Source organism: Thamnophis elegans, chromosome 15, assembly GCF_009769535.1.
Source record: "Thamnophis elegans isolate rThaEle1 chromosome 15, rThaEle1.pri, whole genome shotgun sequence".
In the NCBI taxonomy this organism is placed as follows: Eukaryota; Metazoa; Chordata; class Lepidosauria; order Squamata; family Colubridae; genus Thamnophis; species Thamnophis elegans.
In genome coordinates this window covers 45,067,058-45,094,985 of record NC_045555.1, presented here as the reverse complement: position 1 = coordinate 45,094,985, position 27,928 = coordinate 45,067,058, and the positions used below count along the sequence as shown (strand labels likewise).

The 27,928-nt window shown below is 42.0% G+C and overlaps 1 protein-coding gene across 1 annotated transcript; it reads right to left on the bottom strand.

Moving 5' to 3' along the window:
* Nucleotides 1-57: 57 nt before the first annotated feature.
* LOC116518827 (ribonuclease P protein subunit p30-like) lies at nt 58-27,928 on the bottom strand. The gene is made up of 11 exons (XM_032232360.1): nt 27,797-27,928; nt 24,910-24,965; nt 22,770-22,826; nt 14,850-14,924; nt 13,579-13,650; nt 10,688-10,777; nt 9,010-9,126; nt 5,528-5,557; nt 4,068-4,105; nt 2,237-2,316; nt 58-430 (listed from the first exon to the last, which is right to left on the bottom strand). Exons 1-11 carry the CDS (start codon nt 27,876-27,878, stop codon nt 318-320), a joined length of 810 nt encoding a protein of 269 aa, XP_032088251.1. The 5' UTR covers nt 27,879-27,928; the 3' UTR covers nt 58-317.

Here is a 27,928-nt window from a genome sequence, read left to right as displayed (position 1 = left end):
TATGTAGAATGTCAAGGTTTTTTTTATCATGAGTGGGTAAACAAATAGTGAAAGTTGTATTTGATAAGATATATTTATTATAAAAGAAAGCAGCTATATACAAGTTCTCCCACTTCTTTTAAATGTTGTGTTGCCATGTTTCACCAGTCAATATTCAAGGAGCATCATCTATTTCTCCTAAAGTCCATATAGAGAATTCACCTAAGTAGATACTCGTGTCAACTTAGCGATATGAAATCCCTCCTCTTCATCAGGTAAGGTAAGATAGCCTTGGAGGTTTGGGCTGACCATGGGTGTCAGAGAAGTAAACTTGTAATTCACAAATCTGTTTTGGCTTTTTTACTGAGTGGAGCGCCATCCTCTTCCTCATCTTCTGGAGGTTGAGGTTTCTTCACTGTATACACCACTCCACAGGCGGATTTCCTGGCTTCTGAAATTAAAGAAGAATGATTTAGAAACCCCGCCAATGGAAAAGTATGACGAGATGTGTGATGTAAGAACCTGTTCTAATGTAGACATTAATTTGCCTCTTCAAAATCTTGGCGCGTCTTATACTCTGGTGCATCTTATACTCCGAAAAATACAGTAATTCCAGTGTCTAGCCCACGGGTGTCAAACTCGCTGTGTCACATTGCCATCACGTGACGTATCCTGATGGTTTTTCTTCTTTTGCGGAGCTGAGGTGGGCGTGGCCTACGCGTGACACATCTGGCCCAGGGGTCGCCAGTTTTCCACTCCTTTTCTAGCCAAGGTAACATAGAATTGAATTACCCAATGAAATATTATGGGGCAAAATAGCAGTCTTATGCAGAGGAAAGGAAGGTCAGCATCACAAGCCATAATGCGGTATTAAGCAATAATATCTTATCTTATATATCATTCACAATAACAAAATGCATCATTTTCCAAGATATTATTGTTAATAATAATAATTGTGGATTGTGGATAACCAATTTAAGTAAAATGCTTGCTATATAAAAATGGAATTTGGTGATATAAGCTGCATATAGAAACTAGAAATAACAAATGGAAAACGAAATGATAATAGTCGGAATACTTTTTTTTTATGTTAAGGGCGAAAAATGATTTTGTTAAGAAAAATTTAAAGTTAAGATGGAAATTTGGAAAGAAAACGGGGGGCCGAAATTAGAAATGACATGATGTAAAATTAACTATGTACAAGAAAGGATGTAAAAAGGGGGGGGGGGGAAGCCGGGTCAACAATTTTTTCCGAAAGGTTTTAAAATTTGTAACAAAAAATAAATAAAAATTGTAACAATAAATAAATAAAAATTGTAACAATAAATAAATAAATAAATAAATAAAGTAGTATTAAGCCATAATGAATTTGTGGGTTAGGATAGATTATCTCATTCTAACTCTGCAGTTGCCCCAGAAGCTAGCTTGGTACAAATCACTCCCTACTTTCTTGGTTATTTACAATTTATATGGTGAAGGACTCTAGTTAATCCAAGAAGATGCTTACAAATCAAATGCCTTTTCAGAAAAATAGGAGGGGACCACCTTTTTCAACCTGGAATCTTCCAAATAAGAATAAATACAAGTTTCTTGCAACCGAAAGCCATTTAAAACAAACAAAATCAGAATGGAATAAAATAACAATTGAGAACCAACAGCATAAAACTTATCTTCAAAAAGAAATCTCTTGTTTTTTTCCCCTCTAGTAATTAGAGTTGCTGAAGGCAACTGAACCAATAAGGGAAATGTTCATCATCCCTTCTTTGTATTATACATCTTGTCAAGGTGGCGCAGTGGTTAGGGTGCAGTACTGCAGGCCACTTCAGCTGACTGCTATCTGCAGTTCGGCTGTTCAAATCTCACCGGCTCAAGGTTGACTCAGCCTTCCATCCTTCTGAGGTGGGTAAAATGAGGACCCAGATTGTTGGGGGCAATGAAGTGGTATATAAGTCTAAGTAGCCGAGGTGGCGCAGTGGTTAAGGTGCAGTACTGCAGGCCACTTCAGCTGACTACTATCTGCAGTTCGGCTGTTCAAATCTCACCGGCTCAGGGTTGACTCAGCCTTCCATCCTTCCGAGGTGGGTGAAATGAGGACCCAGATTGTTGTTGGGGGCAATATGCTGACTCTGTAAACCGCTTAGAGAGGGCTGGAAGCCCTATGAAGCGGTATATAAGTCTAACTGCTATTGCTATTGCTATAAATTGTGGTCGAATGTTGAGGACTGTTTGTACAAAGTTCATCCCTCTTTGGACTCACCTCCATGCAGAAGGACGGCTCGGCTGTTGGTTGAAACAGCTGCCTTGCCATGGCTTTCTGAAAGGCCGAATAACCAACCTCTGCAATTTTCATTAAGGATTCTTCACGTCTCAAAAGATAAACATGCTTTTCATCAGTGGACAAGAGTGAATGCAATTCAGGGGAAAAGAAAGAAAGAACTCAAACGATATTGTTGGGGTCCGCCAACTGCCAGCAGAGCTGGCAGTTGATTCGGACAGTGAGGAGGTTGGGGAGGAACATGGGCCAGTCCTGGAGTCTGGGGAAGGCTCGGACGAGAGCTCTGCGTTGGAGGCAGAGATGGGGCCAAGGCCGTCCGACAGTTATCACCTGCCTTTGGAATGGGATATCAGTGGGGCAGAAGAATAGCTGGAGCCTGTTCCCGATGTGCACATAAGCAGAGCTCCCAGGAGAAGGGAACAGCTAAGGGCCGACTCGGTAGTAAAGGCACAGGTGGACGGTGAATGGCCCCTCCCAGAGGGAATAAAGCGGAGTGGAGTTTGCAGGAAACAATTACTTCAATTCATCCGGGTGAAGATCTCTGTTCCTGACTTCTTGCCAAGTAATTGCTGCTACAAGGTGGCGTTTGAAAGATATCGATCTGGCAACTCTCCAAGCCTAATAAAGGTCTGTAGTTGTGAAATCTCATGAAAGTCCACGCTTGCCAGGACTTTGCTGGAGAGGAATTCCCTTTAACCTAAATAAAAGAGGTTTTATTGGGACAAGGAGTCTGCTTCGTCCTCTTGGGAAGCCTAGGTCAGAAGACTCTGCCTATCTACCTGTGCCGGAATAAGAGGGCGGGAGAAAAAAATGAGATCAGAAATCTCGGCCAATGGAAGGATTCCTCTTATTACATCCTTTCCTGGCCATAGGCATTAGGTCAGTGTTTCTCAACCTTGTCAACTTGAAGATGTCTGGACTTCAACTCCCAGAATTCTCCAGCCAGCGAATGCCTTGAAGATGTCTGGACTTCAACTCCCAGAATTCTCCAGCCAGCAAATGCTGGCTGGGGAATTCTGGGAGTTGAAGTCCAGACATCTTCAAGTTGACAAGGTTGAGAAACACTGCATTAAGGTATTAAATGTATCTGATATCTGGCAGAAAATCTAGGTTTTATTTCCCTGATTCTTTTTCATTCTAAACTGAGTCAGTATTTACGCCTTTAAGGTCAAACCTCTGCAAATTCTATTCTTCAAACCAAGGCAGATTCGTGTTTTTTTTCTAGCCTGTTTTGCTGACGTATCAGTAAATACCGAGGTGCAGTATCCTGATGGCTGGGTTTCATATGCCATTTCCTATCCAAAACTTTTACATCACTCAAGGAAGAGATGCTATTCTATGCCCGATTGTCCCTTTTTTCAGATATGTATCTGTTCTGACCATCCTTCTTCGCTCGTTCACAGACGACAGTCAGACAGACTTAAAAGGAAATAACTTTATCAGTCCTCGGCTCACGCTGGCTGCGAGCCCAAAACAAACACAGATAAAGTCTCCTGCAAACAAGGGTTACGCAGCAGAATGCAGAAACAAAACTCTTACAGCACCAAGTTTTCAAGAAGCAAAATCACTTATCCAAGTGTCTCACAAACTCAAACACTGAATTCTCCATAAACAAACGACGAACGTTGACTTCTGCAACCAGGGCGTGGCACCATCAGTCCTTTTATCTCCAGAAGACCACACTAACGAGCCCCAGCTGCATTGTTATTCCTGCATCCCGACTCAACTCACAGCAAACTTCTGCTGAGTCACAACATGCATCATAGCATCTTTCACAGTTCGGGGCTTTTATCGATTCATTTTAAAAGGATACAAATTAGCCACATCATACGGACTTCGCAACTGGATAGGCTACAACAGAAAGGGGGGGGGGGAGGAAAGAGATGAATACAGATGCAGATCATAAATTGTTAATTACGTACATGCGAATGAAAGCACTGCACTCCGAGAGTCAATACTTGGATCATACAAGAGAAGCATTCTTCCTCCAGCCATTAAACAGCTCATTAATTTTGACAGGAGACGAGCTGGGTTATATAATTACCGCTTAAATAGTCAAGATTTTATGTAACAACATCAGCTTTCTCCCACCCGAGAAATATTCAATTTTTGCCAAAATATGTGTAATAGAAGAGAATTTATCACGTTCTGCTATGTTTCCAAAACCATGGACAGTGAAATTTCACATGTGCAGGCTTAATTTTAGAGGTGTATTGGCTCAGTGGCTTAAAGACACTGGAATTACTGTATTTTTCGGAGTATAAGATGCACCGGAGTATAAGACGCACCAAGATTTTGAAGAGGCAAATTAAAAAAAAGTTTTTGCACTCTGCAGACCTCCCAAAAATGGCCTGTTTTTTGTGAAAATGGGCCTGTTTTTTGTCAAAAAAAACCGGGCATGCATAGCTTTTATGAAGCTTATAGAGTGCTCCTGGGGGCTGGGGGGCAAAAACGAGCAAGAAATGGCCGATTTTCCGCTCATTTTTGCCCTCCCCACCCCTAGGAGCACTCTGGAAGCCTCCTAAGCACATCCATTTCTGCAAAGGGGGTGGGGTTTCGGGAGGCCAAAAATGCTCTATTCAGTGTACAAGACGCACCCAGATTTTCATCCTCTTTTTAAAGGTGCGTCTTATACGCCGAAAAATACGGTATAAAGTGTAAAATATAGGTTCTCTGCATTCTGGCAGTTTGAGCCCTAGCACCACATGACGGGGTGAGTCCCCATCACTTGCCTCAGCTTCTGCCAACCTAGCAGTTCTGGGTGTCAAATTCTGGGTGTCAAAGGCTGGATGCAGCATTAGCCACTGGAGAAGGAAGATAGACATACCTATCTTCCCTCTGATCACGTTCATACTCCTCCCATCAAGCCAAATGGAAGCAGTGACATTTGTGGGTGGTGTGTGTGTGTGTGTGTGTGTGTGTGACAAAGTCAAAATGGTGGTCACATCAATGCAATCTAACACGTCCAAAAGGGGCTGGCCTTTGAACGTGCTGCCATGACCACTGAGTCAGTATTTACAGACTGATGGGCAAGTTGTCGCAGATCCAGCGGAGTTTTTGACAAGCCACTGAATGAAAAGTGTAATTATCAGCTAGAAGGTACCAGAGGATCCCTTGACTTTGTAATGGAAGGAAGCAGAGAATTTGGGGCATCTGAACGAGCCGCAGAAAATCAAATACGGATCAAATATGGGCTGCTTAAACAGAGGAGGCATCTATTCAAACAATTGCTGATCCTTAAAGAATCGGAGTGACACCCAAGCCCATCCGTACCTTTTCAGCTCCGCTGGACAGAACGATATTCTAGGAAAGAAGAACAATGCAATTGTTATTTATTTTAGGCATTTAATCCACATAATTGGACCGAATTGTTAGAGCACCACATTCTCAGAGAACGTTCCCATCTGACCAAATGTCAGGATGTTCTTTTTGGAGGACAAAAGCTAAAACACTGAGCTCTCTCTGTGAAATAAACTGAAGAATAAAAAGGGGGAGGAAAAAAATCCTTGTTCCTCTGTCACTCTCTAGAAGTTTCCTTTTCTTCATGTATTTACTGCTTATTTTAATGGGAAGGGAGGGAAGGAAGGAGGGAGGGAGGGAAGGAAGGAGGGAGGGAAGGAAGGAGGGAGGGAAGGAAGGAAGGGAAGAAGGAAGGAACATTCCTTGCAAAGTTTAAATCTAGAAGACTGAGTACAAGGTAAAAGGATGAAAGCTGACTCAAATATCAGTCTTTAGACGGGATTAATATGTATGTATGTTGGGTGGGAGTAAATAGCGTTTGAGTCCCAAGGCCAAATCAAAGTGGATACGTCTGGTGGAAAAATATCCATTTTCCCACCAGATGTGTTTCCAGGTGTAAGTACCGTCAAATTGTTCTTTGTCCTTTTTTTTATGCTCCTATCTCGTCTTAATTTTCTTTTTTTTTCTTTTTCCCCTTCCTTCCTTCCTTCCTTTTTTGTTTTAATATTGTGCCCATTTCATTAAAAGAAACTACAAACCCTAAATCTGGTAAGCCATCCCATTATATTAAACGAAACTCAAATGTTAAATTAAAACAATGCCATTAACGAGATTACTCCTCAAGCGTTTCAGGAATTTCCCTTTCTCCCTTAAAATATAAGGTCAGATTTTTTTCCCCTTCCTTTCTCAAGTTTGCATTTTTAATTTTTTTAAATTTTTCTTTAAGATTAAAGGCTGTCTTTGTTAATTGCGTATATGTAAACATAATAATTAAGTAAAATTCTGGCAATTCATTCTGGCACCAGAGGAGGAAATCGGGGCGATTTTCTCGGAAGACAAACTGATTCTTTATTCCTTTTTTCAGAAATTTCTAGCAGCATTCCTGGTGTCAGAACCTCTCCATTAGATAATTAGGAAAGAAGACCACGAGACTCCATGTGTAGAAATCAAGTGTACTTTTACTAATTATAAATGATTAAAGGCATAGCGAAGCGAAGTCTGATTATTTAGGTGTGAAAGCAATTGATATATAGAATAGCCCATTCCCCACCCCTTGGCATCACAGCTACAGTCCAATCATAATTCTCCCAAGTGTCAGGTGTGAGATAACTTCAAAAGGCATCATGAAGATGAAATGTTGGTGCCGTTAGTCCTGGCGGGAATCTCCTCCGCATGCGTAGTCAGACAGGCAGCTGAACTCCAGAACCTTCCTCCAGCACAATTAGTAACCCCTCCCAAATACCATGCCCTCCCTCCCCGTTTCATGGCAGTCGAAGCAACAGCAAAGCAGAGGCTGACACCTGGGGAGACTGGGGGGGCATGCCCATATTTATACATGCACGGGCACTAATCGCAACCCCCCCCCTTTTTCAGTAGCAAGTGTTCAAGGCCTCCTCAGCACCTTAGGTTTTGCCAAAAGGCCCTGTACGCAGCTCACTGGTTAAGATATTTTCTTTGATTTCCTTCCCAAAGATGCTTTTCAAAAGACAACTGGGCTTTCTTGTTTTTTTTCCCCCCTTGAAAATGTTTTGCTTCTTGGATGAGAAGCAAAATGTTTTCAAGGGGAAAAAAAACCCCAAGAAAGTCCAGTTGCCTTTTGAAAAATGTCTTTGGGACAACCTTTAACTTTTAATAAATTTATATGCCGCCCAATCCCGGGCGGCTTACAGCAAAAGTTAATATAAGGAGTTAAAAAAGAGAAACAATTTAAAAAGATACAATTTAAAACAACACACCATACACTCAATCTGGGTGGGGCTGGACCTCATTCCTGAAGTCAACAGCCCCAGGCCTGCCAGAATAGCCAGGTTTTAATGGCTTCCCGGAAGGCCGAGAGAGTGGGGAGGGTCCGGATCTCTATGGGTAGATCGTTCCACAGGGTCGGAGCAGCTACAGAGAAGGCCCTCCTCTGAGGAGCCGCCAGCCGGCATTGACCGGTCGACGGCACCCGGAGAAGGCCCAGCCTGTGAGTTCTTATTGGCCGTTGGGAGGTATGTGGCAGGAGGCGGTCTCCCAGATATTCAGGTCCTAAGCCATGTAGGGCTTTAAAGGTAATGACCAACACCTTGAAGTGTGTGCGGAGTCCGATCGGAAGCCAGTGTAGCTCGCGGAGGACAGGTGTAATATGGGTGTATCTAGGTACACCCATAATCGCTCGCGCGGCTGCGTTCTGGACTAACTGTAGTCTCCGAACACAAGTTAAAAGTTAACTGGTTAACTTCAACGTCAACCACGGTCTGGATGGTTGAGAATCTCCACAAGCATTTGATTTCCTTCAGGATTTTGTTAGCTTTTCAGGTGGAAAGTCATGGCAAACAACTCGTTCTCCTCTTCGCTTAACACAGATTAGTTGGACTTATTGAACAGATGACTGCTGATAAATCCATTTATTATCATTGCTGTAGGAGGGGTACCTAGGGAGGAGTAGGATGTCAAAAAAAAATATCACAATGACGGTTGCAACTCTATGATCAAAGCCCCATTCCTTTGTGCATGTGTCAACACATTAGAATTAATTTAATTTAATTTATTAGATTAATAGGCCGCCCAATCCCGGAGGATTCCGGGCGGCTTACACAGAACAAGAAAAGAAAAACAAACAAAATAAAAATAAAGATTAAAATTCTCCAACACGCATACATTCAAATTGGGGTTGGACCCTACATAATAAGGTCAACAGCCCCAGGCCTGCCGGAACAGCCAGGTCTTAACAGCTTTTCTGAAGGCCATGAGGGTGGGCGAGGTCCGGACCTCTTGGGGTAGCTGATTCCACAGGGTCGGAGCAACCACAGAGAAGGCTCACCTCCGACACCCCGCCAGCCAACACTGTCCGGTTGACGGCGTCCTAAGGAGGCCCACCCTGTGTGATCTTATCGGCCGTTGGGAGGTATGTGGCAGTAGGCGGCCTCGCAAATACGCTGGTCCTGAGCCATGTAGGGCTTTAAAGGTAATGACCAACACCTTGAATTGCATCCGGAGACCAATTGGCAGCCAGTGCAGCTCGTGGAGGACAGGTGTAATATGGGTGTATCTCGGTACACCCAATATCGCTCGCGCGGCTGCATTCTGGACTAGCTGCAGTCTCCGAACGCTTTTCAGGGGTAGCCCCATAGAATGGCTGAGGCTTCGGCTACATGGTCTGGCTGCCATTCTGATTTTTTTCAAATCCCCCACCTCCGCACTCCCCAGCGTTCCAAAATATAAGGGTAAGTAAGCAAGTTACGTTACGTTAATTCATACCAGATAATTAGAGATTCTAGGGACGGAAGACATGGCGCAAACACCTTTGATCTCACCTTTCCACGGCAGATCTGCATCAGGCTGAAGGCATTCGAGATTGTGTACCGTCGCATTGTGGAGTCTTTGATGGCGGGGACGTAAATAAGTTCGAAGTAGACACCTCGCTCTATTGCCTTGACAAGAAAGAGAAAAAATAATCACGTTGAATTAAATGGGGACGGATAGGGGGAATAAGAGACAGCCACTGGGATGAAGTGATTGCCTAAAACATGACACCAGACCCTAACCCTAACCCTAACTTCGACAACAGGTCACAAACAAAACAAGACAGAATTGGTAAACTACAACAAGTTCTGGCTACTAATTGAAGTTGGCTATTGAAAATACCATGCAAGTTATTCCCAGGTGTAGTGCTGAATTTAACATGTTTGATTGATTGGATTGATTTGATTTTATTACATTTATATGCCGCCCTTTTCCCCAAGGGGACTCAGGGCGGCTCACAATTCAAATCAGGGGAAGGGGGTACAGACAAAAAATAAAAGACGGAACATAACAATACGTAATTTAAAAACACACAGCAGTCATACCATTCGAGACGGGGAGCAACAGCTCTTTAGCCCCAGGCCTGTCGGAACAGCCAGGTTTTGAGGGCTTTGCGGAAGGCCTGGAGGGTGGTGAGGGTTCGAATCTCCACGGGGAGCTCGTTCCAGAGGGCCGGAGCAGCCACAGAGAAGGCTCTCCTCCGGGTAGTCGCCAGTTGGCATTGGCCGGCGGATGGAATTCGGAGGAGGCCTAATCTGTGGGATCTAATCGGTCTATTGGAGGTAATTGGCAGCAGGCGGTCTCTCAAGTACCCAGGTCCAATACCATGAAGGGCTTTATAAGTGACGACTAGCGCCTTGAAGCGTATCCGAAGACCAATAGGCAGCCAGTGCAGCTCGCGGAGGATAGGTGTTACGTGGGTGAACCGAGGTGCACCCACGATCGCTCGCGCGGCTGCATTCTGGACAAGCTGAAGTCTCCGAATGCTCTTCAAGGGCTGCCCCATGACTAAATCAGAAGGTTTCCTGCTACCTGTGAAAGCAGCCAGTAATGTGTTAGTTTCTATCAGTAACGGGATTCAAATAATTTAACAACCGGTTCTCTGCCCTAATGATTTCTTCCAACAACCAGTTCACCAAACTGCTCAGAAAGTTAACAACTGGTTCTCCCCGAAGTGGTGCGAACTGGCTGAATCCCACCACTGGTTTCTGTTGTGACTCAGCAGAAGTCTCCTGTGAGTCTTTTCGGGATGCAAGATTAACAATGCAGCTGGGGCTCGTTAGTGGGTCCTCTGGTGATAAAAGGACGGATGGTGCCACGCCCTGGTTGCAGGAGTCAACGTTCATTCGTTCGTTTCAACATTCATTGATCATCGGTCGTGGTTTATTTGAAAGACACTTGGAGAAGTGATTGGCTTTCTGTAACCCTGATTCAAGGAGACACTTGGAGAAGTGCATTGCTTTGTAAGAGTTTTTGTTTGGTATTCTGTTATCTCATCAGAGACTTTATTTATGTTTATTTTGGGGCTCGCAGCCAGTCTGAGCCGAGAACTGATAAAGTGAGTTCCTTTTACGTTTGTCTGCCTGTCGTCTGTTAACGAGCGGAGAAGGGGGGGACAGAACAGGTTTCTATCCACCCAATAAAACCACAAAGAGAAATATCAAGGCATTTATTAAAAGACCCCCTTACCACATTGACAGATGGTCTCTTGATGAAGAAGGGCAGCTTTTCCGTCACATCAACACACACCAAGTCTACATCTAAGGTTGTGCATGCCACCTAAATTATCATCATGGAAGCATATGGTCAGACAGTACACATCAAAAGAAACTGTTTCATGCAGAAGTGATAATTGTGTTTCCAGCAGGATCAGCACAATATTTAGCCGGACAATCTCGAAAGACCAAAGTTATATTGCATAAAGTTGGGAGTCTCAAATCTTCTACTGCAAAACAGGCTATAAACCATCCAGCTTCCATCAGCTTGCCAGCCACACCCAGCCTGATGTGATTTTTGTGATACTTCCTCCTGTATACTCCTGTGAAGGCAGAGTTAAATTCACTAAAAAGTGGTACAAGGTTGCAATAGCAATAGCAGTTAGACTTATATACCGCTTCATAGGGCTTTCAGCCCTCTCTAAGCGGTTTACAGAGTCAGCATATTGCCCCCAACAACAATCCGGGTCCTCATTCAGCCGAGGTGGCGCAGTGGTTAGGGTGCAGTACTGCAGGCCACTTCAGCTGACTGTTATCTGCAGTTCAGCGGTTCTAATCTCACCGGCTCAAGGTTGACTCAGCCTTCCATCCTTCCGAGGTGGGTGAAATGAGGACCCAGACTGTGGGGGCGATATGCTGACTCTGTAAACCGCTTAGAGAGGGCTGAAAGCCCTATGAAGCAGTATATAAGTCTAACTGCTATTGCTATTTTACCCACCTCGGAAGGATGGAAGGCTGAGTCAACCCTGAGCCGGTGAGATTTGAACAGCCGAACTGCAGAACTGCAGTCAGCTGAAGTAGCCTGCAGTGCTGCATTTAACCACTGCGCCATCTCGGCTCGGCACGCAGGATTAGCCCAGAAATTTGTAGGTAGGACCTGTTTCACAAGGCACTTAAATACAAAAATCCTTTCCTAATCAGCAATCTAATCTAGGGGAAATATATATTTTAGTAGTTGCTATTTTTAGCTAGATTGATTGGTTCCCCGTGAATGACGTAGAGCTTTATAAAGTACATTGCCACATACACCTTGCCATTCTCTGACATTTTATCAGCATTGTTCTTCAAAAAGAGAACATTTAAAAAAATCCGCACAGAAAAACAGAGCCAGTCTTCTGAAAGGGTTCTTAGAAATAGTAAAAATCTGCCACTAAAAACAAAACTTTAACCCAATGTTCACCAAGATCAAAAATGCTGTGAAAACTTTTGGGGGACAAAGGCCCTGATTTCCCCCCCCCCTCCCCTCCATATCCTGCAGAAATAGAAACAATGGATTTAGCATAAAGAAAGGGAAGGATTCTTTACTACTATCACCAGAGATAAATGACAATTTCCAGTCTCCATAATCAAAGCAAGGGCGCCATCTGCTGAAGAGTGGATTGTTAGCTGTAGGATAAATGCTATGCAAAAGTCCCAACTTTCTGGAAGAATAGAATAGGAATAGAATAGAAAAATAAAGAATGGAGAATAGAATAGAAAAAATAAAGAATGGAGAATAGAGAATAGAATAGAAAAAATAAAGAATAGAGAATAGAACAGAATAAAATAGAATAGAATAGAAAAAATAAAGAATAGAGAATAGACTAGAGAATAGAACATAGAATAGAATAGAAAAAATAAAGAATAGAGAATAGAATAGAAAAAATAAAGAATGGAGAATAGAGAATAGAACATAGAATAGAATAGAAAAAATAAAGAATGGAGAATAGAATAGAAAAAATAAAGAATGGAGAATAGAGAATAGAATAGAAAAAATAAAGAATAGAGAATAGAACAGAATAAAATAGAATAGAATAGAAAAAATAAAGAATAGAGAATAGAATAGAAAAAATAAAGAATAGAGAATAGAACATAGAATAGAATAGAAAAAATAAAGAATAGAGAATAGAATAGAAATTCCAGCCACAATTAATATGAATATTAATGGCTAAACTAAATGTAATCCGTTCTAATCTTGATTGCAGGAAAAACGATTTCAGCAACAGAGTAGTAAATGTGTGGAACACTTTACCTGATCCTGTTGTTAGTTCCTCCAACCCTGTTTCCTTTTACCTTAAGCTCTCTACCGTGGACCTTATGCGTTCCTTAGAGCCGAGGTGGCGCACTGGTTAGAGTGCAGTACTGCAGGCTACTTCAGCTGACTGCTAGTCCGGCAGTTCGGCTGTTCAAATCTCACCGGCTCAGGGTTGACTTAGCCTTCCATCCTTCCGAGGTGGGTAAAATGAGGACCCGGATTGTTGTTGGGGGCGATATGCTGACTCTGTAAACCGCTTAGAGAGGGCTGAAAGCCCTATGAAGCGGTATATAAGTCTAACTGCTATTGCTATTGCCAAGAGGTCCCTAGTGTGAGACACTAGCATGCCTATCATCCCTGTCCTATTGTCCCCATTTATATGTACTCATTTTATGTGTTTATGGCTATGTTCTGCTTATTTATATCCATTTATTTTGTGTCCATGTCTATACTGATACTTGTTTTCTTGTTGACAAATAAATAAATAAATTAGGATCGTAACCCAAGTCTTACTTGTACTTGGTATAGCAATAGCAATAGCAGTTAGACTTATATACCGCTTCATAGAGCTTTCAGCCCTCTCTAAGCGGTTTACAGAGTCAGCATAATTGCCCCCAACAACAATCCGGGTCCTCATTTCACCCACCTCGGAAGGATGGAAGGCTGAGTCAACCTTGAGCCGGTGAGATTTGAACAGCCGAACTGCAGAACTGCAGTCAGCTGAAGTAGCCTGCAGTGCTGCATTTAACCACTGCGCCACCTCGGCTTGGCAAGCAAATTTTCTTCCTAAATTTCTTCCTTTGCCCTCTCATTGACATTTCAGTTCCCATGCCAGGGAAAGGCCCACTTACGTGAAAGAGTTTCGCATTCTTAGGAAATACAGCAAAGATGTCATAATATTTGATATTTGTGGACGTCGCTCTCTGGATATAGAAAAACAAAACAAACAAAAAAATCAAAACAAATATAACCTGTTGTCAGATTAAAAAGGAAGAACGCTTGTGTCTTATGTAACACGCACAAATATTGAGTAATTCAGTGGCCAAACAATAGACAGAAGCTTATGCTGTTCCATTCAATATCAAAGCTGTTGCTAGCACTGTGAAATCAATCAGAGGGAACAAAGACTCTTTGTCAAACTCTTAGGATTTCAATTACTCAAAATAAACCCAGAACATCTCTAATGTGTCAAAACCTTATACATCGGTGCATCTTATACTCTGAAAAATACGGTAATTATTCTAAACAACGTTTTAAGAAATAAAATTAACTGGTTTAATGTGGGGAAATGTTTCCAAAGAGCCCTATCAGAAGGTTTTTTTTCATTATTTTTTCTATTTGCCTTTATCTCATTTTTTAATTATTCTTATAATTGATTTAATTATAATTTAATTATTCTTATAAATAATTCAAGGCAGCAATCATACCTAATACTCCTTCCTTGTCCTCTTTTCCCCACCACAGTAATCCTGTCACCCAACCAGTCTTCGTATCTGAGGCAGTAGTAGAACTATGATTAATCTAATAATAATAGTCATCATCATCCCTTTAGCGTTACATTTAGGGTTAGGGTTAGCGTTACGTTTAGGGTTAGCGTTAGCGTTAGGGTTAGGTTTAGGGTTAGAGCGCGCTTCTGTCGGCATGCTATTGTTGGCGCGCTTCAGCGCTCATTTGTCGGCGTGGTTTAGAACTCGCGGTTTTGTCACTGCGGTTTAATCGGGCGCGCTTTTGTCGGGCGCCCTTTTGTCGGTGAACCCCTAGATACATATAAATTTTGAACTTATTAGACCTGAATTTCCTGACTTTGCAAAACATCACCCTACTCAGAACTGCCTATATACTCAGACGCTACTTAGGTCCTTGGTTAGGACTTGAACTAGACTGTGAATCAAACTGAAGATTAACCATAATAATAATAACAGCAGCAACCATAATAATAAATTAAATTTTATCCTTTTCTATTTCTAGTGGAATAGAGTTCCACTGGTTACCAGAAAGAGAAGGCAAAAACAGCCTTCAGCGATCCCCTCTTATTACCAAGCAGCAGGATATATCCCACACCCCTTCCTTAACAAAGGATTGTGAAGCAAGAGAGCTTGCAAAAACTGCTTTACAAACTTACTAGAACATTGCAGTGGGATGGATCAGAAACCACTAGTGTCAGCCTTGATAAAATCTTAATTGGCTTGGATTTCCCCTGTAAAGGAAAAAAAACATGTGAGAACAGAAACCTAAGCCTACGCATTATTGGAGGAGGATACTGTATTCTCAATAGGAGCCTACACAAATCTTCATCACCACAGAGACGTGTCCTTTCCTTAATTCAGAAAACCTACAGCACCTCCCACCTCTTCCAGGGTTCTTAATCAGACGGCCCACCTTGAAAGCAAACACAGCGCCATGTGTTACTTCGTGAGCCGACAAATGCGCGCCCGACAAATGCACGCCAACAAAACAGCCGTGACAAAACGGCGACGTTGAAAGCGCGCCCACAAAACCGCGATTACGGTTTTTAGGTTAGGATTAGGGTTAGGTTTAGGGTTGTTAACGTTGTTACCCTTGTTTTCGCGTTGTTTTCTAGGGCGTGCTTTTGTCGGCGCGCATTTGTCGGCGCGCTTTAGTGGGCGCGCTTTCAACGTCACCGTTTTGTCACGGCGGTTTTGTCGGCGCGCATTTGTCGGGCACGCATTTGTCGGTGAACCGTGTTACTTTACTCTACGTAAAGTAAGACAAGGAAGTCCACAACTTTCTTGTCTTACTTTACAACCTCAATTCGTTTTGCAGCCACAGCTAGGAAAGTACCACTAAAGCCATCTCATTTGTGAGACGGGGAGACTATATCAACTTGATTAAATAAGTAAATCAACATTATTCAGTTGTAATCGGTTATTTTTAATAAAGGTGGTGCTGTTTGACATTTTAATTACTTTAGGGTTTATTTTGTTTCATTTTTCGCATTATCATTTACTACTTACTTTTCCATTTGTTTTCCACTCCTGTTATTCAGTAAATATATCAAGATTGTATATGCGCGTGTAAGATTCCTTAAAGTTGCTCTGCTCATTAGTGTTTTCTGGAGAGCTCAAGCAGGGGGAGAGGATGCTGACAACATAGCTTTGCCCCTTTTTATATGTCACACTTGAGCACATATTAAAAAGGGTGTGGTTTAATAACACAATTGTCTCCCCTCTTCACCCCCACCCATAGATACTTCTGGTTTTAAGTGGTCATTCCTCTTTATTTATTCATTGAATCCAACTTGCCACAGGGCTGCTCTGGACAGCTTACAACAGTAAAGCAGAAAAAATAAATAAAACAAAACACAAAAATAATTTTACAGCCATGAAACAATAGAAATAAATGATAAACTCCTTCCACTTATGACCATATGACTGCAACTTTGCTGCTTGTATATTTATGGTTTATATTGCTTCCTAGTATGATTTGATTGCTTATTTGTACCCTATGATGACTATCATTAAGTACTGTGCCTTATGATTCGTGATAAATGTATCTTGTCTTTTTATGTACACTGAGAGCATATGCACCAAAGACAAATTCCTTGTGGCCAATCACACCTGGCCAATAAAGAATTCTATTCTATTCTACTCTACACTACTTTATTACCATATGGTAATGAAAAAGATGGGCAGAAGAGTAGTAGGAAGCGGTTCACCGACAAAAGCGCGCCTGACGAAACCGTGTCGAGAAAACCGTGAGTTCTAAACCGTGCCGACGAATGAATGCAGAAGCGCGCCAACAACAGCGTGCTCTAAACCTAACCCTAACCCTGAACCTAACCCTGAACCTAATCCTAACCCTGACACTAACCCTTACCTTAACTTAAATCTCGCTTCTGTCGGCGCGCTGTTGTGGGCACGTTGATGACGTCACGGTTTTCGCACTGCGGTTTCGTCGGCGTGCTTTTGTCGTGCACGCATTTGTCGGGTCACGGTAGGAAGCACAGCAGGGAGGTGGGGTCAGCTAATTTGTCCAATACCCACCTCCACTGTGGTTAGTTCCCTATTGTCCCAAGGCCAACCAGCAAAGCCTAGTGATTCAGGCCTAGTAATTATTATGATAACAATAAATGCTCTACAAGAGTTATTCTTTTGAGCATGGTGCACATTTTGGTAGAGAAGCAAAGCAACAAAAAATGCCCCCTGGATTGGAACCAGTAAAGGTAGTAAGATCTCACAAGATCTTTTCTTATCTGTGGAAGTAAAACCACAATAAAGCAAATGATTTCCTTCTACACACAAGCCTAAAACTTCCCATCAGAGCTTTATTTTATGTAATGATGGGGACCAGCCCAGAGGTTGTATTTAGCAGGTTGTGAACAGTTCTAGAGAACCGGTAGCGGAAATTTTGAGTAATTTGGAGAACTGGTAAATAGCACCTCTGACTGGCCCAACCAGTGGTGGGATTCAAATGATTTAACAACCGGCTCCTTGCCCTAATGACCAGCTGTGTAGGCGTGGCTTGGTGGTCATGTGACTGGGTGGGCGTGGCCAACTCAATGTCACTCAGGTCGATAGGCGCTTCGTCTTAGCTGTTAAAATGTAATAGGGTTAACTGGAAAAGCAGTTTCTGTAAGCGAGGACAATAAAGATTAGGCTAGAAACAACACCAGAATGTTTCCTTCCTGCCTTCCTTACAGGATTAGCCCTGTAAAGTGGAAAAAAACTAAATAAGATTTCTCCCAACAACCGGTTCTCCAAACTGCTTACCAAGTTAACAACCGGTTCTCCCAAATAGGTGCGGACTGGCTGAATCCCACCACTGGGCCCCACCCCATCTATTCTCCGCCTCCTGAATCCTAGCTGATCGGGAGGAAATGGGGATTTTGCAGTAACCTTCCCTTGGAGTGGGGTGAGAATGGAGATTTTACGGTATCCTTCCCCTGCCACGCCCACCAAGCCACGCCCACAGAACCGGTAGTAAAAAAAATTGAATCTGGACCAGACCCATCAGCGGTATCCCATTCACATCTGTTTTGGCTTTGGTTTAAATGATACAATGCAGGGAAATTGCCAATCCCATTAGTTAGACCAGACTAGGAGTTCAACTCCAGAGGAAAGCTACATCCACTTTTATTGAAATAGGCTATAATAACAGAATTTTGCAGGTCTGATTATGTGGTGTACCTCCTCCTCCTCTTTATATGCCAATGAATTTTGGAGATGTTTGTTTCAGTCTCTTCCTAATGTTATCTGGACTTTTAAAAAAAACGTTTCAGTTCCTTTGGGCTAAGTAATGGTTCCTGGTTCCATATTAGACTTAATTCTCACTAACAGAGAGGAAATGATAGAAGGTGTTGAAGCTACAGGAACCTTGGGATCAAGCAATCATGCAATACTGGAATTCAACATTATGCAAACACAAGTAGTAGAACAAAGTCAAACTAGAGTCTTGGACTTTAAAAGAGCTAATTTCAATAAACTTAGAGAGAGCTTGGGAAGAATTCCATGGATGAGAATCCTCAAGGGGAAAACAACTCAAGAAGCTTGGGAAATATTGAAAAATGAGATTACAAAAGCCCAGTCTAGCACAATACCAATGAAGAAGAAAAATAACAGCTCCCAAAAGAAACCCATCATGGCTGCATAAAGAACTCTCTGACAAATTGAAAGACAAAAAAGTGAAGTATAAGAAGTGGAAAGGGGGGGGGGCATAACTAAGGCAGAATATCAATAAATAGCCTGAGCCTGGCTTGAGCATTTTAATGGGCCATTAAAGGAAAGTGGGGGATGTTAAAGAGTGAGTCTATTTCCTGCCTAAAAACATGTTTATCCACTTCTGATCCAGGGAAATATAAACCACAACTTCTCAACAGCTTGAGAAGAAATAATAGTAATGATCTGTGAATTTAAGAGAGCAAATATTCCAAAGTGCAAGTAGAAACCATGGAGAAGGCCAGTTTGTAAGTAACTCTATGACCATGATGGCCAACCTATGCCATGTGTGCCAGGGGTGGTGTGCAGGGCCCTCTCTGTGGGCACGTGAGCCATCGCCCCAGTTCAGCTCCGCCATGCATGCGCTGGTGCCTCTTACTGGCCAGCTGGTTTTGGGGGTTTTGCCGCGAATGCGCAGGGGGCAGGGTATATGTGGGGATGACAAGCGCGCAACAAAGATGGAGACTAAAACATATGAAGAACGGTTGCAGGAACTGGGTATGTCTAGTTTAATGAAAAGAAGGACCAGGGGAGACATGATAGCAGTCTTCCAATATCTCAGGGGTTGCCACAAAGAAGAGAAAATCAAATTATTCTCCAAGGCACCTGAGTGTAGAACAAGAAGCAATGGGTGGAAACTAATCAAGGAGAGAAGCAACTTAGAACTGAGGAGAAATTTCCTGACAATTAGAACAATTAATCAGTGGAACAACTTGTCTCCAGAAGTTGTGAATGCCCCAACACTGGAAGTCTTTAAGAAGATGTTGGATAGCCATTTGTCTGAAACGGTATAGGGTTTCCTGCCTAGGCAGGGGGGTGGACTAGAAGACCTCCAAGGCCCCTTCCAACTCTGCTGTTGTATTGTATTGTATATCTCTATCGAGGACAACTACCTTACTCTTTACACAATTCTTCCATAAGCACATATACGCATGAATTTCATTTAACCTTAAAGGCTGGACATTTCAAAAATTAAAATGTTATCCTGTCCATAAATTGCTTCCAGTACAGCAGCTAATGCTTCCCTGGGATGAGTCCAAGTTTTCTATGAGGAGAATATCCTAAATAGATCATACTTGAGTTGACATATACTGGGCATCAGTCACAGGGTGTTTCGTGCCACAGTTATTTACTTTATTTAGTTTCCAGTATTTACATTTTCCCTCAGTTCTAATGGATTCTGGCCAGATAACGTTAGATTAAAACGTATTAAGACAAAACCAAATAAATGTTGAAGACTTCTCAGGATCTATAGGTACAAATCAGAGTCTTGCAAGAATCCTCCTTAGAATGTGACTGAAGAAGGGAATATCAAATAAATCAGGAACAATAACAACATTTGTTATTGTTTTGTTTAATATCAATAAAATTTATATTCAAATTAAAATGTCCTAAATATTCAATACCAAAATTTTCTAATCCATTTCATTTGCTTATTTGTAAAATCCTCCATTAACATTTAATCCTCATATCCTGTTTTAGCTAAACATCCCTAATAATCAATACCAAAATTTTCTAATCCTCCATGTATATAATTTATTATCATTATCCTTTCTTTATTTAACTATATTCTATATCATAACATTTTTCCCCTATTAGTTAAAACTTAACTCTATCTAGTTTTATTTTTTTATTATAATTATTATTAATAATAATAATCTGATTCAATGTATTGAGTCTTGGTATATTTAAGGATGAAGGATGTTTAAATAACTATAGTCAAATAAAAGTGGAGGTATGATGAGGTTAATATAGTAAATATTTGAGTTAAGATATTTGAATTAATATGGATTATATTTGATGACGGTGGAAGAGATGCACAAAAGCCTTTTGTAACCAGCTGATACACTTTCTACAATATGTAAAGAAGGAGGAGTTGTATGTTTGTTTTGAAAGTAAAGAAATAAAAATTTAAAAACAATATCCTAAATATTGTCTCTAGTACTTATGGAAAACAGATCTGGAATCTTGGGGACTAACAGCCTACAATGTATTATTTAATTTAGTGGACTCAAAGCCTCCCTGGAGTTGCTTTGCCTGGGTATGATTTAATTTGGAAAACAATTACAGAGTTCCCCTTTATGACCCTAAACATAAATCTGACCAAATCACTAAGGCTGTGCAAAGCCTCTGAAAGCAGTACGGTATTTTTTGGAGTACAAGACACACCCTTTTCCCTCAAAAAAGAGGGTGAAAATCTGGGTGCGTCTTATACACTGAATACAGCATTTTTAACCTCCCGAAACCCCGTTCCCTTTGCAAAAATGGCTGTGCATAGCCTTTAGGAGGCTTCCAGAGTGCTCCTGGGGGCCAGGAGGGCAGAAATGAGCAAAAAACAGGCCGTTTTTCCCTTTTTTTGGGGGGGGGGGGGGAGCACCCAGGAGCATTTTATAAGCCTCCTAAAGGCTATGCATGCCCTTTTTTTGACAAAAACCTGGCTGTTTTTTGCTTGTTTTTGCCCCCCCCCCGCCCCCAGGAGCACTCTACAAGCCTTCTAAAGGCTATGCATGCCCATTTTTTTTTTGACAAAAAACGCACCCGTCTTTGTGAAAAACAGGACGTTTTTGGGAGGTCTGCAGAGTGCAAAAACTTTTTTTAAAAAATTTGCCTCTTCAAAATCTTGGTGCGTCTTATACTCCGGTGCATCTTATACTCCGAAAAATACGGTAATTCACAAAATGCATTGCAGAAGGGAAATATCCACTGGAAGGCGGGACTTAGCTGCTTTCCACCAGTAGGATGGATGCTCATCTAGGGGAAAAGCGGCCAATCATGCATGCTTATCCAGTAGTCCTTTATTGTAAGATTATATTAACACAGACGTGGGGAACTATGTCCCCTTTATGACTTGTGGACTTCAACTCCCAGAATTCCTGAGCCAGTCATGCGGGGTCAGGAATTCTGGGAGTTGAAGTCCACAAGTCATAAAAGGGCCATTATTCCCCATCCCTGCATTAAAATAACATTGAATGACTGAAATTATGTTTCCCTTCTCTTCTTCTTGCTTTCTTTAAAATATTGGAGAGTCCCTTCTGAAACACGCTCCATCCTTCTGTCAGCTGAGATTTCTTTTATTTGTCAGTTGTAAATTGTAAATTTAATGAATTTATATGCCGCCCAATCCCGAAGAACTCCGGGCGGCTTACAAAATACAGGGCTAAAAAGATAAAAAAGTTAAAAATAAGGAAAGAGAAAACAGATTAAAAGGCAACACATCATACACTCAATCTAGGTGGGGCTGGACCTCATCCATGAGGTCAACAGCCCCAGGCCTGCCGGAATAGCCAGGTTTTAGTGGCTTTTCGGAAGGCCGAGAGAGTGGGAAGGGTCTGGATCTCTGGGGGTAGATCGTTCCATAGGGTTGGAGCAGCTACAGAGAAGGCCCTCCCCCGAGGAGTCGCCAGCTGGCATTGTCCGGTCGACGGCACCCGGAGGAGGCCCATCCTGTGAGATCTTATCGGCCGTTGGGAGGTATGTTGTCCACTCAATGGCTCTTCCTTCTGCCTCTGACGTTCCCAGATATCATGCTCACCAATCCTTTTGGAAATTACGGTTGCTTTCATTGTTCAAGGAAAGATGATTCCTTTGTGCTCACAAAAAAATTATCTTCCAAATAATTTCAAATGCAGCTGTACTATGCAGGTTGCAGAATGAAGTTACATGAAATGACAATGTGGACTGCATTCAACTATAAGCTGAACTGAAAAATACATTCTTTAAAAAAAATTATCTCCATACAAATAGAATAGTATATTGGCCAAGTGTGATTGGACACACAAGGAATTTGTCTCCGCTGCATAAGCTCTCGGGGCACATACAAGCAAACAAATAATAAATCAGGAATAATGTAAGAGCCGAGGTGGCACAGTGGTTAGGGTGCAGCACTGCAGGCCACTTCAGCTGACTGTGATCTGCAGTTCGGCGGTTCAAATCTCACCGGCTCAAGGTCGACTCAGCCTTCCATCTTTCTGAGGTGGGTAAAATGAGGACCCAGACTGTGGGGGCAAGTTGCTGACTCAATTTGCTAAAAAAATTTGTAAACTGCTTAGAGAGGGCTGAAAGCCCTATGAAGCGGTATATAAGTCTAATAAATAAATAAATAAGAGGGAAGCAGCTAACCTAGGTTCTCAGATTTGCTAAGTTTGGATCGCAATAACTCCGAGCAACTTTTTTTTTAAAGCATATCTTCCGCATTCTAAGCACATTCATCTCATTGTTTGCTGTGTATGCAACCAGAACCATAATTCCCGGGCGTGAAAGTTCAACGGAATTTATTTCAAGGAAGCAAAATAATGTTACGGTCTCAATGAAGTCTACGGGCGATATCTGCTTTTCAGAACACAATAGTTTTAAATACATAAGCATACCTGTACAAGAGGCAAGGATGTAAACAGTTCTGCGGAGGTTATTGGCTTGACAATTTCCTAGGAACAGATATAAAGGGGGGAAAAAACAAATAAGTTTGGAAGTTTATTAGTATTTGTATGCCGCCCACTCCCAGGGTACTCTGGGCAGGCTTACAGACAAACAAGGGAATATAAAATAAAAAATAAAAATATATAATCATTTTAAAATACACTTAAAATGGGGCTGGATGCTGATCAACAGTTAGTTATAGTTTATAGTTTTATTGATTTGTATGCCGCCCACTCCCGAAGGATTCCGGGCGGCTTACAATAAAACAGGGAGGGGGAATAATACACAAACAACATTAAAATATACAACAGTCACAATCTCCGGGGGCCTGGATATTTCGAGAGCCCCCCGGCCTGCTGGAGCAGCCAGGACTTCACAGCTTTGCGAAAGGCCGGGAGGGTAGTGAGGGTCGGGATCTCTACGGGGAGATCGTTCCATAGGGCCGGAGCAGCAACAGAGAAGGCCCTGCCCCGGGGAGCCGCCAACCGACATTGACCCGCCGATGGTACCCGGAGGAGGCCCAATCTGTGTGATCTAATCGGTCTTTGGGAGGTAAATGGCAGGAGGTGGTCTCTCAGGTAGCCAGGTCCTAAACCATGAAGGGCTTTAAAAGTAACGACTAGCACCTTGAAGCGTATATCCACCAACAGGGGGAAAAAAAACCCACAGATAACCTGCATGCAAAGCTATATTGTGAAATAAACAACAAAAATCCAAATGACACAAAGAGCTATTCCCATAGGCTACACTTTCTTTTCATAGCCATTAATGGTTGATCTGTATTAATCAATTCTGCAAACCACTGAATAGTTGTTTAGAGAAAAGAAATAGTTTGCAAGATAAAAGAGCCGAGGTGGCGCAATGGTTAGGGTGCAGTACTGCAGGCCACTTCAGCTGACTGTTATTTGCAGTTCAGCGGTTCTAATCTCACCGGCTCAAGGTTGACTCAGCCTTCCATCCTTCCGAGGTGGGTGAAATGAGGACCCGGATTGTTGTTGGGGGCAATATGCTGACTCTGTAAACCGCTTAGAGAGGGTAGGTATGCTGGCCCTAAGCCATGTAGGGCTTTAAAGGTGATAACCAACACCTTGAATTGCATCCGGAGACCAATTGGCTAGTGCAGCTCGCGGAGGACAGGTGTAACGTGGGTGTACCTCGGTGCACCCAATATCGCTCGCGGAGGACAGGTGTAACATGGGTGTACCTCGGTGCACCCAATATCGCTCGTGCGGCAGCATTCTGGACTAACTGCAGTCTCCGAACGCTTTTCAAGGGTAGCCCCATCTAGAGCGCGTTGCAATAATCCAGCCTTGAGGTGACAAGGGCGTGAGTAACCGTTTGAAGTGCCTCCCGATCCAAATAGGGCCGCAATTGGTGCACCAGACGAACACTGGGGAAGTCCATTATCTTTGAATCGTTGGTTGGCAAGGAGTATCTGTATAGAGCCTGTTTTTCAAACCTCGCAATGTTAAAATGCGTGAGCTTCAATTCCCAGAATTCCCCACGCAGAATTCTGGGAGTTGAAGTCTACACATTTTAAAACTGTCAAGTTTGAAAAACACTGGTATAAAGGCTTTATACAAAGCAAGGCTGTGCAATTCCTTTGAAGGGGTGGAGGGATTAGATTATATTCAGCACACCTTAGTAATTATTATTAGTGGCTGTTTATTTCCTCAGATTTCCATGGCTGGTTCGGAGACTAATTCCAACTGTCGCCACCCTCATTTTGCTGCCCCGCAAAAGTTTTACCACTGCCAAGGGACAAATATCACCCCATCTTTTGTCCAGTAAAACAAAAATAAAAACCCAGCTTCAGAGGGAGATAGGTAGTTAAGAAATATGAAATAGAAATGAATAAATAAAAACCTAGGAAAGTCTGCCTGGTCAATTTTCTAGCCATTCAATAAAGATGCATCCTTTTTTGTAAAATAAAATAAAGCAAACTGATTATCTAATGCACAGAAATCACACTACCCTTGTTGTGTTTGCTCTGCTCTAGCACACTTTATCCTTGTAGAAGGAAGTCATGCTTAAAGCCTGCAAAGGCATCAACCACATAAGGTCAATAAACGTTTCAGAAAGAAGACTTACTTTTTTCTTTTCTTCATAGCTGACAACATAATTGATTGCCACAGTTGAATAGCCAACTTAAAAAAAAGAAAACATAATACAGTTAATCAAGAGAAGGATATTCAACAAGGGGGGGGAAAAAGCATTTTAGTTGATGCAGCTGGTAGCTATCCTGCTTTCCATGTATACCAGATGATTTCCTGTCTTATTCTGAATTGCAATTACACAATTTATGAATATACATCTAAAGTTTGCTTATTCTCAGGCACCCCCCAAAAAGGAGACTTTGGACTGAATTACACACAATTTTAAACAAAACTATTTCCAACTGAAGAACCAAGAGGCTTAAGATAAATTTCACTATCATTTTGTAGAGCATCATGAACAAGTTAGTAATTAATTAAACACAATATTATATGCTTGGTATTTTGTGGTTCAGTTGTTAAGTCATGCCTGATTCTTTGCAACCCCAAACACTGTATTTTCTGTTCTGATTCTATGCAGGTATTAATTCCAACAAATGACGATAAAAAGTTAAAACTAAAACTGTGAGATTGTTTGGCCCAGGGGTTAAAGCACCAGACTAAACCCAAGAGATTTGGAGTTCTAATTCTGCTTCAGGCATCAGTCAATCTTTCAGCCCAACCTACCTATGGAAAAAATAGGAGGAGGAAGGAGTATTAGGTATGTGAGTTGTCTTAAGTTATAAAAATAATAATAAAAGGCAGAATGAAAATAATACATTAAAGAGAACTGAGGTGGCGCAGTGGTTAGAGTGCAGCACTGCAGGCTACTTCAGCTGACTGCAGTTCTGCAGTTCGGCGGTTCAAATCTCACCGGCTCAAGGTTGACTCAGCCTTCCATCCTTCCGAGGTGGGTAAAATGAGGACCCGGATTGTGGTTGGGGGCGATATGCTGACTCTGTAAACCGCTTAGAGAGGGCTGAAAGCCCTATGAAGCGGTATATAAGTCTAACTGCTATTGCTAACTGCTAAATAGTTAACACAATCTTCAAAATATTATATATACACACATGCACATTAAAAAACCTTCTAGGTTACAGCATTTGGATTTGTTCATATTTAGCTTTTTCTTAAAATTCTTCTTTTTCTTAATATGAGTGTGTGTGTGTATACACACACACACACAAATCTTCACAAATTCAATGTACAGGTCTGAGGCTATTCCAACTTACATCAGATCTTAGAACTGTGATTTTCGCTTTTTGTAGTAGTAACTTTTTTTAAAAAAAAAATCAGTGTGACATTATGGTCCCTGAGCACATTAAGAGTGTTTATTATTTTACAAAGCATTTTAAACTATCCCTTATAACCTTCCAAATGGAATAAGAGTGTTTATTATTTTACAAAGCATTTTAAACTATCCCTTATAACCTTCCAAATGGAATAAGAGTGTTTATTATTTTACAAAGCATTTTAAACTATCCCTGATAACCTTCCAAATGGAATAACAATAATATAAGAATGGCAAAGAAAAACTATGTGAATGTGTACCTATAATCTGTATGTAAGAGAATAAATGACAGTAAAATTATAAAGCGCAATATAGGTAAATAATATTTGGCCATAAGTAGCTAAGTTTAAATAAAATAAAGAATTGTACACAAAAATGGATAACGAATAAGGAGATTATGAATGAAAGATGGAAATGTAGAGTAGGGAAAACACTAACTGCAAAGAAACCGATTCGGAACTGCGGTATGATATACGATGGAACTTCTTGTCGCTATGTTGTTTTTAAGTTATGTGTTTGTTTTTGTTGATGTGCTTATGTGTTTAAAATATATAAAAAAAATTAAAAACAAAAGAGTGTTTATTATTTTAAGGAAGATAATTTAACCCCATGCAATCATTTCACTTCCGTCTGTGAAAACATAACAGTGGGCAGCAATGGGTAACAATCAAAAGCATTTCACATACAGTGCATTTTATTTCAAGAGTCTTTACTCGCTTTGCTCCAATCTCCCAAAAGGGATCCCTGCTCCCTTTCTATTTAGACCAGTGTTTCTCAACCTTGGCAACTTGGAAGATGTCTGGACTTCAACTCCCAGAATTCCCCAGCCAGCATTTTGAAGATGTCTGGACTTCAACTCCCAGAATTCCCCAGCCAGCATTTTGAAGATGTCTGGACTTCAACTCCCAGAATTCCCCAGCCAGCATTTGGAAGATGTCTGGACTTCAACTCCCAGAATTCCCCAGCCAGCATTTGGAAGATGTCTGGACTTCAACTCCCAGAATTCCCCAGCCAGCATTTGGAAGGTGTCTGGACTTCAACTCCCAGAATTCCCCAGCCAGCATTTGGAAGGTGTCTGGACTTCAACTCCCAGAATTCCCCAGCCAGCATTTGGAAGATGTCTGGACTTCAACTCCCAGAATTCCCCAGCCAGAAATCAGTGTTTCTCAAACTTGGCAACTTGGAAGATGTCTGGACTTCAACTCCCAGAATTCCCCAGCCAGCATTTGGAAGATGTCTGGACTTCAACTCCCAGAATTCCCCAGCCAGAAATCAGTGTTTCTCAAACTTGGCAACTTGGAAGATGTCTGGACTTCAACTCCCAGAATTCCCCATTCAAGTTGCCAAGGTTGAGAAATACTGATTTCTGGCTGGGGAATTCTGGGAGTTGAAGTCCGGACATCTTCCAAGTTGCCAAGGTTGAGAAACACTGATTTAAACGACGGGAAAGCAAATTTGCCCTCCAGACCGCCCACCCTACACAACCATCCGCGCAATCTAAAGGTGGCACGGAGTTTGAATGGCAAAAGGGAAACCCACAATCTCCACTTTAAACTAGTGGATGGATTTGGATTCAATTGGGCCCCGGGCGGAGCCGCCTCCTCTTATCCCGGCCGCCCTGGACTTTTTACAGGAGCCATGGATCTAAACTCACGGTGCGCTGCAGCCTCCACCAACTTCTGCAAGGCTTCTTTCTCCGGCGAGTAGAGGATGTTGAGGTCCGCAAACGCGGCCATCTTCCATCCACGTGGAGGGGAACCGTAAAGAGCAAAAAAAAAAAACAGAA